Source organism: Sciurus carolinensis, chromosome 4, assembly GCF_902686445.1.
Source record: "Sciurus carolinensis chromosome 4, mSciCar1.2, whole genome shotgun sequence".
NCBI lineage: Eukaryota > Metazoa > Chordata > Mammalia > Rodentia > Sciuridae > Sciurus > Sciurus carolinensis.
The window spans coordinates 77,967,185-77,981,700 of NC_062216.1; the positions used below are offsets into that span (position 1 = coordinate 77,967,185).

The 14,516-nt window shown below is 39.3% G+C and overlaps 1 protein-coding gene across 1 annotated transcript; it reads right to left on the bottom strand.

Moving 5' to 3' along the window:
* Positions 1 to 8,721: 8,721 nt before the first annotated feature.
* Positions 8,722 to 13,071, bottom strand: LOC124982791 (basic salivary proline-rich protein 1-like). Its single transcript, XM_047549711.1, has 4 exons — positions 12,900 to 13,071; positions 11,957 to 11,992; positions 10,271 to 11,209; positions 8,722 to 8,793 (listed from the first exon to the last, which is right to left on the bottom strand). Exons 1-3 carry the CDS (start codon positions 13,069 to 13,071, stop codon positions 10,290 to 10,292), a joined length of 1,128 nt encoding a protein of 375 aa, XP_047405667.1. The 3' UTR covers positions 8,722 to 8,793; positions 10,271 to 10,289.
* Positions 13,072 to 14,516: the final 1,445 nt, after the last annotated feature.

Consider the following 14,516-nt stretch of genomic DNA (forward strand, 5'->3'; position numbering starts at 1 on the left):
CCTTGGGCTACCATTGAGTGCTGAAATAGCAGAAGTGACTATATACTCAACTTTTCTTGTCACTGTGAACAAAAGACTTGACAAGAACAATGTAGAAGAAAAAAGTTTATTGTGGCTCTCGGTTTCAGTGGTCTCAGTCCATAGACGACTGACTCCATAGTTCTGAGCCCAAGGAGAGGTAGAACATCATGGTCAAAGGACATGGTGAAGGAAAGCATCTCAGGACATGGCAACAAAGAAGGAGAGAGAGAATTCTACTCACCAGGGACAAAATAAGTACCCCAAAGGCATGCCCCCAGTGACCTAGCTCCTCCAGCCACACTGAACCTGCCTATAGTTACCATCCAGTTTATCCATATTGGTGGATTAAGCCATTGATCAGGTCACAATCTTTTACTCTAATTATTTCACATCTAAACATTCTTATATAAACTTTTTGGGGACAGAACATATCCAAACTATATCATGTTCAGAGAAAAGCAGCAGATTTCTTGGCAAGATAGGAATAAAAATTGCCAAAATTTGAAGACTGGTGTAAATACCTAATCCTGTGTTAAGTAGACTACCTCCCATAACAACAAACTTTTAGAACTTTCAGGAAACTAGTTCTTTTCTGTAGGTTAAAGTAAACTGCCTCATAGTGATCAGAAAATATCAGTATGAGCAACTTGTGGATGAATAAATTGACACAACTGATTTAAGGAAGCCAAGGAGCTTCAAGAGAAATGATTCAATATGATAGCATAAAAACTTTTTAAAAATCCAGTTGAATTCTTGAACTGAAAAATACAGTAAATGTGATTAAACACACAATAGGAGCAATCAATAGCAGAGTAGGTCACACAGGAGGGAGAATTGGTGATCTTGAATAGGGAATTTGAAATTAGAGTTACTGGAGAAAGAAGGAAAAATAATGAAGAGGAATTAGGAAATCTTGTGGGAATGTGGGTCAGCTTCAAAAGCATATATTCTAGCTATTGAGGTAGAAGAGTGACTTGAAATGCCCATGTTTTACAAAACATATGAAAAGAGAACATAAGAAAAAACTCCCAATGCCAGAGAAAGACGAAGTCCAGGTACAATGAGGTACAGTAATATCAGACTTGACTCAAATCTATATAAAGTAATATTGTGATCAAACTCTCATAGTCAATGATAAAGAGGATTCTCAGGGCAGGAAGAAAAAAGAGAACAAAAAGCAATTAGGTGTGCCCCAACTCTCTGGATGAACATGTGATTTCTTGGAGAAAACTTATTAGGCCAGGAAAGAGAGGCATGAATTTTCACAGTAATAAATGAAAAAACTGTGAACCAAGAATCCTGTACCTAGCAAAGCTCTCTGTTAGAAATGAAAGAGAAATAAAGATATTCCAAGAAAAAACAACAGCTGAGATGGCATAGCTCCACCAGAGCAATCCAATGAGAGATGCTAAGTGGATCCTCCAACTGAAAGAATGAGACTCTAATGATTAAGAAGAGAACATGAGAAACTATAAAACTCACTGGTCAGAGTAGCAACAAAGGAAATAGAAAAAGCTGTGATTTGTGAACACAGTCTGTAAGCCATTCATATCTTTATTGTGAAGATTGAAATAAACTATTAAGAATAATAGTTACATCAATATGTTAACAAAGAGAAAAGATAAAGATGTAAAATAGGACATCAAAATTCAAATGTGGGGAGGAAGGGGTTGCAAGAACAGAGTTTTTTTTTATTTGTATATATTATCTTTCTTCTTTACCCATCTTAACTTTAAGATAATATTATGTTGCTATCATTTCAAAATAGCTTGTTGAATAGCTAGTTTGTTAAGGTTCAAGCAGAAATCTATAAATGACAAGCTCAAAGTCATGAGTGAAAAATGAAAAAAACACTACTAGAGTAAGTCCCTTGTACACAACAAAAGACTGTAAGAGACAAAGAACTGTACTGAAACTGTACAAATAAGTTTAAAATTTGGCTTTGGTAAGTCCTTACTTATTGAAAATTACCTCGATAAATGAGTAAATTCTCTAAAATAAAACCATATTTTGACCAAATGATTAACAAAAAGACTCAACCATATGTTGCTTACAAGAAACTCTATGGACACACATGAACTGAGATGAAGAATTGATACAAACTCTTAATGATTTTATATCAAGCTTATATTTAACCTGTTCCACCAGCAAGAACATAATCTTCAAGAAATCCCAGAAAACGACCAAAAGAAGCAACAAGCAAACAGGCATAGGATCCAAATGGAGCACTGAACTCACTGCTTCTCAGTGAACATGAACTCACCACCAATAAGTCTTAGATAAAAATACCTTTTCTTATTACCTAATGATGAGGATTAAAGTTCAACACATGAATCTTGGTGGACACTCAAACCATATCCAACCATGGCAGACATCATCACCAAGGTATCTTTCAAGTATGAATTCCATACTTGTGCCAAGTAGCCAATATATATTCAAGTATTTTAAATTATCCTTAGCTTCAAATGTCTCATTGGTTTCAACACAAAAATTCTTTTTAGAAACTTGACTGGTCAGTAAATAAGCTTCAGGTAGGAGAATTTCAAATAGCAATAATGGGCACCTTTCAATCCAGAGAATCTTGTTCTCTTAATTATTATCATTATTATTTTTAATTATTATTATTTAAGACTGTTATGGCCAAAGAGGGGATTGTTAAACCTTATATATATTGTTCATCTAACTAGGCATGGTGGCACACATTCTGTATTCCTTCAGGAGGATGAGGAAGGAGGGTTGCAAGTTTTAGGCCAGTGTAAGCAACTTAGTGAGGACCTAAGTAACTTAGACCCTCTCTCAAAATAGAGTATAAAGAGGACTCGGGATGTAGCTTAATAGTAAATCCCACCTAGGTTAAATTCTCAGTAGCAAAAAGAGAAAGAAGAAAAAATATATATATATGGTTAATCTCTTCGATACATTCAAAAAAGTCATGGAACTTGAAGGTGTCTTAAAGATGCATTTCTTGTTGATGTTCTAAAATACTAAATGAGAAGTATCAGGCCTGCTTGAATCTGTATGTTTATATATGTACAAATGACTTTATATGTGTAATAATTTTCAACTGCGTATGGTATTACCCAAGGAATTGATTAAAGGGCTCTATTTAATTGTCTTAAAGAATAATAAGTATTTATATAAATTGAAGAATCTCTGAAAGAAGTTTAAAAATGGCCATAAAGGCTTTTCAAGTTGATGTGACCAAATGAATCTTTAGCCTGTAGGACAAGTTTGACTTCTTGATTTAATAAAACTATTTGGTCTAACTAGTCAGCATTCAGGATGATATGAGTGAAACACTTTGTCGTCCTTGGGTTTTACATCTCTAATGTGAAGATGACACAACTCTGTGTTCAATAATGAATGTGTGAATGAAAATGCAGAATCTGTCACTTCATGTACATTGAAGAGCAATGAGAAGATGATGTCTGTTATGGTGTGGCCATGAGGAGCCCCAGAAGCTTCTGTGTTAATGCAAGAGGTGAAACAATGAGATTATGGGTCATAACCTCAGCAGTGGATTAGTGCTTTCGATAGGTTCATAATTTGATTGGATTCCTGGGTGGTAACTCTAGGCAGGTAGGGTGTAGTTAGAGGAATTGGGTCATTGGGGGTCATGACTGTGGGATTATATTTTGTCCCTGGTTCCTCACACTCTACTTCCCAGCTGCCATGAGTTGAGTAGCTTTTGTCCTGCTCGCCCTGCTGCCATGTTGTTCTACCTCACCTCAGGCCCAGAGCAATGGAATTGGCTGACTATGGATTGAATCCCTGAAACTGTGAGTCAAAATAAACTTTTCCTTCTCTAAGTTGTTCTTCTCAGGTACCTCTGTCACAGGGATGAAAAGTTGACTAATTAGAGTTGGTAGCAATAAGTGGGCTCATTGCTGTGTCTAACCTGCCCATATTGTTCAGAAGTCTTTGAAACTGGTTTGTGGGAGAAATTTGGAAAAGTTTGGAAATGCAGACTTAAGAAACCTTAAAAAAGTTGTAAACTGAGCTTAATGAATGATTTCAAGAAGACTGGAAAGACCAGAAAGCAGAAAAAAATGAGAAAATAAGGACAGTGCCCATGAGGCTGCAGAGGGGAATGTGCACTCTTGGAAACTGGAATAGAGTTTGTTCATGTTACACTCAGACATAGAAGTTGTCTACATTTTGCCCATGTCCTGACACTTTCTGGGAGGTAAATTTAAGATGATGAATTAAAAAATCTGGCAGAGATAACTTCAAAGCAAAACAGCATACATCCCTGTCTACTAAGCAAAATAAGCCAAACGTGAAAAACCAAAGGCCCAATGTTTTCTCTGATTGCAGATGCTAATTCACAATGTGTTGGTGGCGCTAGGAAAGAATGGTTACTCTAGATTAGGTAGAGGGGAGGGAAGGGAGAGAAGGGGTATGGGAGAAGGAAGGATAAGAGTGCAAAACAGATGTTATTATCTCATGTACATATGACTGCAAAATCTATGTGATCCTACAATGTGTACAATCAGAAGAATGAGAAATTTTACTCCACTTATGTTTTATCAAAATGAATAAATGCATTATATTGTCATGCATAACTGATTAGAATAAATAAAAATGCAGGTGCAGGAAAAAAAAAAAAAAACCCAGCATACAGTTAGTGGCATCAGTGTTAATGGAAGTTTTTACTAGGTTTACTATGAGAATCAGGAGTGAAAATCCAAAAGGAAAGATTTAAAATACTTGCAGATTGATGAGAGAAGAAACACAGGTAATATCAAGTTTGTTTGCTGGAGAGATTACCACCATTAATGAGAAGTTAATTACTTAGCACTGAGAAAGGTATCCTGTTGTCATCTCAGGAATCCACAAGATCACATCCACTGCAGTCTCAGGGTATAAAAGTAAAAGCTCATTTAAGAGAACTTGGGGGGACCTGCTCCCACAGGGTTGTGCCAAGGAAGTTGTTGCCCCAGGATTTGTTTCACTGTGTTCCATCACCCGGACAGTAAGAGAATACTACAGCCATAGCTCAAGGGGCTCAGCTACTGCTCAAGCTGACCCCAGACTGGCACAATCCATGTGGTGCTTATTCTGCAGGGATGCAGCATGCTGGAATTAAGGGGGAATGAAGGCTACTACCAAGATTCCAAAGAATGGCCTGGGAGGCCAGGCAAGGTGTGGTAGAGATGGAATATCTGAAAGTAGCCCCTGAGCGTTTGATGCATGAGGCTTTAAATGTAAAGCTGAAACTCAAGTGGGAATGAGAAACCCCTAGATTAAAAGATCAGTAAGACAGAACATTTGCTAAGGAAAGCTCCGACTGAACAGAGTCAGCTTGAGGGGGAGTCCCAATAGATTGCAAGTGGAAAATCTATTGGTGTGGGGTTGCCCAAGCCCTTTTGAGATCACATCTTATCATCATATGCCCTGAACACTGGATATGGAGCTCATGTTAATCCAGCTGGGTTTCAGTCTCATTTTGGTCTCATTCCTTCTTTCTGTTTCTCTATTATTCCCTTTTGTAAGGAGAATGTTTACTCTGTGCCATTATACAGTGACTGAATTTATCTTACTTTTGATTTTGGGGGAGCTCAAAGCCAAGGTTTTCCTATGAGTCTCAGAGAAGGCTTTTAACTTGAACTCTTGGGAAATGCTGAAGTATAGGGAACTTGGAAGTGGACTAAATGCATCTTGCATTGTGAGATGGACATGAACTTTTGGGGATCTGGGTTGGAACATTATGGTTTGAATATAAGGTGTCACTCAGAGCTCCTATGTTAATGTATGTACAAGGTGAAATAATCAACTTATGAGATCTGTGAACTAATTGGTGAATTAATTGATTTGGTGGCTTAATAATTTGAGTGAATTGCTTGGTGTTAATTGCAGGCAGTAGGGGCATGACTAGAGGTAGTGGGACACTAGGAACATGCCTTGGGAGTTATATATTTCATTCCTGGCTCCTTGCACTGTCTTTCTGCTTCCTAGCTGCCACAAGCCAAGTAGCTTTCCTCCAACTTGCACTGATGTCCTGCTTCACTTCAGGCCCAGACAAATGGAATTGGCTAACCACAAACTAAAACTCTGAAACTGAGCCAAAATAAACTTCTTCCTCTGAGTTGTTGTTGTTAGGTATCTTCAGCAGAGAGATGAAAAGATGATGAACCAGGTCACCCCAAATATGCATTTTACATAAATGCTCTTTTGAAGGTAATTAATTAGAAAAACCAGAACAAAAAGTTTCCTCTTTGACTTCCAAATTTGTGCTCAAAATTAGAATAGCAATTCTTTATTGAAAGTAACTCTAGACTTTTGTCATCACAGAGGTTGACACCAGTGTAAACTATAAACAAAGTCTTTGAACTTCCTTCTTTTCCTTAAAGGAAGATATAAAATTTTCATGTGAAAGACATCCCCTCATATCAGGAAATATTAGCATGCTCACTATCTAAGACTGGAAGTTTATGCTCAGGGAAAACTGTATAAACCATAACTTAATTCTCAAGGATAAAATTAATAAAACAAAAATTCAGGTATTTGACTTTTATAAGGGTATTACTCTGATGAGAACTGTGTGACAGGTAAATGTTCTACCCAGAATTAACATGAGATGATGGCTTGCTTTTTAAAGCATGATGGAATTTTCATGAGTAATCTAAACATAATTGCTCATGTTCAAGAAAGATAAAAGTGTGTAAATAAATTTCAGCAGTGATTTACAAAATGTGTGTTAAAATATTTTCCAATTCTCAGACCTCTGACTCTTAACTATTTGTAAGTTAAATTCAATAGTATTTATTTAGTAAATACCTAGATCATTACTAAATTAGATTGCATAAGATAATATTAATGCTAATTACTAACAGAAATGAATGCATTTTGGGCTTCTTATAACACAAAAATAAATCATTACTCACTGTGTTGGTAATTTCATTCTGTGTCACATTAAATGTTTGTAACATGAGTAAACACAACTTTATAAAAACAAAGAAATTAAGCTAGGAACTCAATATGCAAAATAATAATAGAAAAAATTAAATAAAGCACTTCTGTGTATGAGAAAAGTTAATCATGTTTCTGACAAGTGAAGTTATAAAGTATAAAAGATTTGTGTTTGTGAAAGAAAATGAGAGTAATTTTTGTCCCAAATTAGAATACTCAATGGGTTCACAAACAGGAAAACAAAACTATAGGACAAAACTGAATAGATACTAGAAAGTCATAGAAGGTCTCTGGAATGGGAATGTTGAAAAACAAATTACATGTCTAGATAACCTGGTAAGATTTGAATGCATTTATTCAACACTTATGGTTTAATCTGGTTTAAACTTCAACATCACATGGATGTTGGAAGAAGTAAAAAAGCTGGTTTGATCTCTGTTGCAATGAAAAATCTGTCTGTGAATATTTATTTTAAAATGTAGAGAGTTTTCCTTTTCTTTTATGCAAATAGTCCAGGAAGCAAAGATGTTGTTTCCATATGCTTCATGTTGTGTTTTATGAGGACTTTGACTTCTTAAGAAATGTGAGTGTTTTCAATATTACAATACCTCAGTTTTTGTCTTACAACTACCTCACCAATGTGTTTGCATAACATTTTCACACTTTAGGATTGTTTGAAACTGAGCTGTGATTCTAATTATTCTAGTGTTTTAAAACCTTTTGATATGTTTGAACTCTTCCAAAAATCAAATACTCACTCAAGCCATTTTGTGCTTTATATAATTTTGGGAGATTCTGGAGGGCTTTTGAATATCTCAAGATATTTTCTCTTATAAAAAAAATTGGTAAACTAAACTAATGAGGATTGACAGAGCATGGGGTCCCAGTTACTTGGGGACATAATGTAGGAGGAGTATGAATTCAAGACCAGTCTCACTGACATAGCAAGACCCTACATTAAATAATAAATACAAAGATAGATAAATATATAAAATAATTAGGATGTTTCAGTGTGTTATAATTACATGGCAAATGAGAAATTATGTTTCAACTTTTTGAGTTATATAAGTATACATGATTGGTATGTGTCTAAGAAACTATAAAATGCCCAAACACCTGACATATTGTAGTTACTATTACTAGCCAAAATTTTATTCAATAAGCCTGATGACTGTCCCGATTGTAAAATATAAAAAGGAAGAAAGAAAGAAAGAAAGAAAGAAAGAAAGAAAGAAAGAAAGATCAAAAACTAAAAATCTAGTCTGAAGGACTCTAAGTTTCCTGTCTCCAAAAATTGATCCAATTTGCCTATTTGCCAAATTCACACAAGTTTGGATAAAAAATGATGGAAATCTAGGGAGGGGTAGATTTAGGCATTGAAAAACTAAGGAGAGAAAAGTTGGGTTCTAGAGAGAACTAGCCTAACCCACATTCATGTCCATGGAAACCAGGGTCAATGATTTCAGAAATGCGTAGAATTCCTCAGCCTGTGCAAATTTCTCAGTGTTGTTCTATAGTCCTTCTTTCCAGAAAATTACGAGTCTTAGTACATATATCTGAAATAATTTTAAAGCTAGTACTTGTCTTATGAAATGTAAGAATGCTGGGAACATTGAACTGATTTCACCTGGCTTGTGGATGAAGAGGAAGGGAAGCTTTCTGGAAGCATCCCTGAGAGGAGTCCAGGATGTCCTTACACTGTGCGCCTGACCCTCAGATGCCACCCTCTCCCACCCCAAAAAGAGAGACAGCAATCAGAAATGCATGCTGATTATTTTATTGGTCTAGAGAATACACGGCTATGACTATGTTGTTCCAATGGCAGAACTTTCCGAAGGACATCATCTTCTTATTCACTCTCTGAAACAAACAAAGAGGGGAGGTTGTAGGGAAGACATGATATGTAGGAGCTTTCTAATCCCTGGCTGGAATCACTGAAGCCCTGTGGGGATAGCCCGCCTCCTCTGGTCTCCTGCTTCTCCTTCCACCCTTCCCTTCCTGATTTCTTTCTCCTTCACTCTGGTTAGGCAGGTAACACCTAGTGTGCTCTACATCATCACTTATAAGATGAGGAAATAAAGATTTTTCCTGGAAGGGGAGGTATGGCTGTATGATTTTCAACAACACATCCCTATATTATGTATAATTATGATGTTTCAATAAATATTTAAAAAGATTATTTCTAGATTATGTATTTTGGGAATGATATTGAAAATAAACAAAATTATATTCACAAAGAGAATAACTGCAGCACTGAACTATAATGGGGTATTAAAACCAACAAGGGAATTAACAGGGCTTGATTAGAGAAACATTGGAACAGTAAGGCCATGGAATACTTCACAATTGCAAAATAATTAAAAGAGAAGGTGGCAGAAGGGATGGAAGTGGAGGAGGAGTTTTAGATAGTAAGAGATGAAGAAATTCAAAAATTAAGAGAGAATTTGTTTATAGAGAAGAAGAAATAACATAAGGAAGGAAGGAAAGAAGATAGTGGAATGATCTGCGATCTCATGAACTTACATGAAATTGTAGTAAAATATTGTGCTTCATGTGAGCAACAGAGCAAGCTGCTTATAATTTATGGTATAAATTGTAGAATAAAGTAGAGTGATGTGCTTATATGTGTATAATTGTTTACAAGAGGATACACAAAAAAGTAATGATATAGACATATCACGGTATATGTGGGGAAAGAATGACAAATGCTTTCCTGATTTTGTTCCATAACTTTCTTCTCAGCTGAATTTTAGAGCACAAGAATGGATTAATTTGTCAAAAAGGACATAAAAATCTAGTTTACATTTAGGAGCTCAAATCTTAAATGATATAGCAGGGGTTATGGCCTGAGAGGCCCAGTGTGAGATATTACTGACTTGTCACGGTTAGATGGGGACAGCAAATGGGAAATCATTTGAATCTGACCAAGGAGGCCTAGGACCAAGAGGGCTCACTGCTCCACCCCCACTAAGTCACACCTCCCAGTAAACACTGGAAAAAGGACTTGGGGTAGAATGACTGAATATCATAAAAATCTTGGTGAGCTAGAAGGGTCATCCTGTACTACCAATACCTGAATACCTGGATATAAACACTTAGAAATGGGCTCCATGACCATGTACTTTGAACATGTTCCCAGATGATTTGTTAGCACCTTGATTTCGAGAAGCACAAAAGTTAGGGCCTTTGCTGGAAATTGAGCTTAAATCTCAGCTGCCATTGAATTCCAGAACTGGGTGAGATTAGGCTGAGAAGGTGTTTGTACTCTGTCGATGTGGAAAGGTCCTGTGACCCCAGGGCTTTGCAAGATGACATGGGGCAGGAAGCTGCCAATTACCTTCTGACTGGGGTGGTCCCTACTGGTTTCCAGGACGAGGGGGGCCATTAGGCTGCTGTTGCTGCTGGCCTCCTTGTTGGGGTGGTCCCTGCTGGTTTCCAGGACGAGAGGGGCCATTAGGCTGCTGCTGCTGCTGGCCTCCTTGTTGGGGTGGTCCCTGCTGGTTTCCGGGACGAGAGGGGCCATTTGGCTGCTGCTGCTGGCCTCCTTGTTGGGGTGGTCCCTGCTGGTTTCCGGGACGAGAGGGGCCATTAGGCTGCTGTTGCTGCTGGCCTCCTTGTTGGGGTGGTCCCTGCTGGTTTCCAGGACGAGAGGGGCCATTAGGCTGCTGTTGCTGCTGGCCTCCTTGTTGGGGTGGTCCCTGCTGGTTTCCGGGACGAGAGGGGCCATTTGGCTGCTGCTGGCCTCCTTGTTGGGGTGGTCCCTGCTGGTTTCCGGGACGAGAGGGGCCATTAGGCTGCTGTTGCTGCTGGCCTCCTTGTTGGGGTGGTCCCTGCTGGTTTCCAGGACGAGAGGGGCCATTAGGCTGCTGTTGCTGCTGGCCTCCTTGTTGGGGTGGTCCCTGCTGGTTTCCGGGACGAGGGGGGCCATTTGGCTGCTGCTGGCCTCCTTGTTGGGGTGGTCCCTGCTGGTTTCCAGGGCGAGAGCGACGATGACGCTGATGGGCTTCTTCTTGTGGTGGTCTCTGTTGGTTATCAGGACGAGGAGGGCGAGGAGGCTGCTGCTGGCCTCCTTGTTGGGGTGGTCCCTGCTGGTGTCCAGGACGAGGAGGGCGAGGAGGCTGCTGCTGGCCTCCTTGTGGTGGTCCCTGTTCTGAATCATCATCTTCCTCTTCACCTTCATTCTCATCTCCACCATCAGCTGGGGGTCTGGGTGGGCGTCCTCCAGGAGGTGGTCTCTGATGGCTTTGTTCAGGGCTCTGGCTTAGGTCCTCAGCCTCTGTGTGGGTACAGCACAAGAGTAGGTGGGATGCATGGTAGAAGAACCTCCTCACTGTGTACCTCTCTGACCTTGGCACACATAGACCCTTTTTTTCCAAATTTATTTCTCAATAGCCGACCTCCCTAGTTTCCTCTCTCTCCACGTGACAACCCCTCTTATCTGAGGAACTAGTCATAATGTTTTGCCTATGAATCCAAGTCAGACACCTCAGCCAGATGTTGAATCAAGCATAGTGGCTCAGCGTCCTAGACCCATGTTGATAAAATGTGACAGTATGTAGAGAAAACAAGGTGTTGGCCCACAGGGAATTCACTCATTACCTGTGGCATGTATTTATCAGCTACCAAGGCTCAGCTAAATGAAGAAACACAGAGAAACTGGCCACAGACACATATTTTACCAAACAGTCATATGATTGGAGAGAGGAATATTGGGGATTAAGAAACCATTGAATGACTCTCATTACCACTGAGGAGTCAGAGTTAGGACATTTGTATTTGTCTATCACCTCTCAGCATTTATCTATCCCTGGGGCTACACGAACTATTCCTGTTGTCATTGAAGCTCAATACGTCATTCCTGTTATATTCCTCAGATTCTCAAGGTTGGGGTAGTTTGTTGATATTAGGGGAAATGACTTTCATCAATCCCTAAAAATAAGAGTGATGGTAATGAGACATTGCAGAAATGAGCATTCCTAAGGAAAAGCAGGAGAAGGTTCACTAAGGATGAACTGTGCCTCACCTGTTGAGACAGAGGAAGGGTCTTCATAGATGACCTCTAGGAAATAAGAACAGGATGAAGTGAAAAGTTAGTCACCAATCTCATGGCTCACATAATCCTACTGGGAAAGGTGACTTCCAAACACATCCTGGACACCCCCCAAGTGAAATCTCAGTCACTCTGTGTGATGCTGATGAAAAAGGAGGAAGATGTAAGAAACTGGCCTGATGGAGGCTGTGGTTAGTCTCTCCCCTTTGGTGAAAATATGAAAACTGTCTTCTCACTAGCATCTCCAAAATCCTATGATTAATACTTGATAAGTATTCTGAGTATTTCAATATTACATTTGAATATTTTTTAACCCTCTTTCTTTTAAAACCCTTTGCTTCTATTCACGAGTTTTTATAAGCATGGAAACCTGCAATGAACATTTGTATCCAATGATATACCTCATGCACACAACTCTTTGAAATACTGAATGCAGGTCAGAGATAAATGATAACTTGAGCCGTCATATCTATCTCCCTCTGTAGAAAGAGAGTCCAATTTAGTCTCTGGATCTCTGTTTCTGATATAGCTGTGATGCGTGGGTTTCTCCTTCCTCTGTCCTGCATCTACTGTACAACCAGGCAGCCTTCAGCCTGTCTGCGTGAAGTACAATAACGTTTCCACAGCAGGCTTCCCTGTGTCAGTCTCCCACCTTCCTTGAATCTCTGACAACATGGAGAGGTCTTTCCTCAAATGTGAAATTAACCTTCCATGCTTCCGGATGAAAACTTTGGGGGATTTTCTAATTTTACCTGAATTTCTAAAACCCCAACATGAAACAGGGCCATAAGTAGTCTCAACAGTGTTCATAAAATCTCTGCAGTCCTGTCCTTAGATCATTTCCTCCCTCCCCTTTACCCTCTGCAGTGAGGAATTCTAAACCACAGGAGTTACTACAATCCCCTTTAGCTTTTACCTTCACATAAGGTCCGAGCTGGGCTCAGAGCCAGCAAGGCCACTGTGAGCAGGACCACCAGCATCTTGTAGGAGGATCTGCAGTTGTGCAGGAGGATCCACGTCTGTGCTGGGAGAAGCCCGGCAGCTCTCTTTATAGGGAGGAGGAGAACAGTGGTGCCTTTGAGCTCCATGCTGGGTGACCTCACACCTGACACATTATGCCTTGCATCCCTGCTTTCTCTTTGGGAACTGAGCCCAAATGAATGGGGTAGACAGGTGGTTGTTAATGTCTCCTTTCTAAAAGGTACAACCTTTACTTAAGTAACAGGTTTGAAGGAATTTTTTGTACATCCAGCACAGATATTAGAGCTGAAGTAACATCATTATCTGAATTTCAATGTTTTATGACACCATGAATCAGTTCTAAATATTTTTCTGTTTTTTCAGGGTCTTTCATTCTTTTCATGTGTGTTTATTTCTTTCAACATGGAGAGGTCTTTCCTCAAATGTGAAATTAACCTTCCATGCTTCCGGAAGAAGCATTGCCAAGAATGAATATGATCAATATTCTGAAATTTGTATATCCCCAACTGCATCAAACATGATGGATGTGCATTCAAGTGTATGATATTAAAATGAATTCTTGGTGAATCCAGACCATTCCTGCTAAGTTGTGTAATCCCTTTGGATACCATACATGCCCAAATCATTATAAGCACTAAGTTTCCCTCTTGACCTTCACATTTCCAGAAAGATTGCCCAGACTTCTGACCCTAATCAGGCAGGCTGTGCACTGCAGAAACAGATGGCTAAAGCATTCTCTTCTTAGCAATACCTCTGAGTGTTAGTAAATCACATGTGGCCACAAAATCCCATGGATTTTCATGGCATGCCACATGAATATCCCATTCCTGGATGAACCAAGATGATTTGGGCCTCAGATTTCCCTAGGCAGCTCTCTTTTGCACTGTGTTCTACAACATGCCTTTTCAGCCTCATATCTTCTAAGAAACATTGTTATCACCCCCATTGCAAATTGGGTATAATTTTGCCAGAGGTGGTGGCTCAAACCTGTCATTGCAATTTGGGAAGCTGAGGTGGGCTGATCGTGTTAGTTAGGAGTTCAGAGACACCAAGATAATGGAGGCAGGGTGAAAGAAACACGTGGCTGGAGGATGAGACAAGGGATGAATCATGTCCCTGTGTAAGGTAAGTCCCACTAACATGATCTCTTCTGCCACTGAGGACTACCAAACATGAGAACTCCACCACAGGTTTGATATTTTAAAATGACCGAAGTGGGGTGAGGAGTAGGCAGTGTTCTAATTAGGTTTTCTAAAGTAACCAAGGAGGGAAAATTGTAAAATATTCTAATCAGTTATCAAAAGATAACCCATGGGAGAAATGGAGTAAGGTCTTCAATCAGGTGTGTACAGGGAAGAAAACCCTCCATAGTTCAAGATATAAATCACTAATTTCCAGACATTGGGGCCTCTCTCTCACTTGGCCCACTCCCTTCATCCTAACAGAGTGCTACCTTCACCTTCATTAATTCTGTACTCTCTCTGTTACTTTTGTGTGTCTTGCTCAACTATTTTTCCCGGACAATAACCTGGACTTTGGTTGGACATCTCAA

Coding starts and splice junctions, on each gene's coding strand:
- LOC124982791 (XM_047549711.1), bottom strand. CDS start 13,071: ATGGAGCTCAAAGGCACCACTGTTCTCCTCCTCCCTATAAAGAGAGCT. Junction 11,993..12,899: donor AGCTCGGACCTTATGTGAAG/GTAAAAGCTAAA, acceptor CTTATTTCCTAG/AGGTCATCTATGAAGACCCT. Junction 11,210..11,956: donor CCCTTCCTCTGTCTCAACAG/GTGAGGCACAGT, acceptor GTACCCACACAG/AGGCTGAGGACCTAAGCCAG.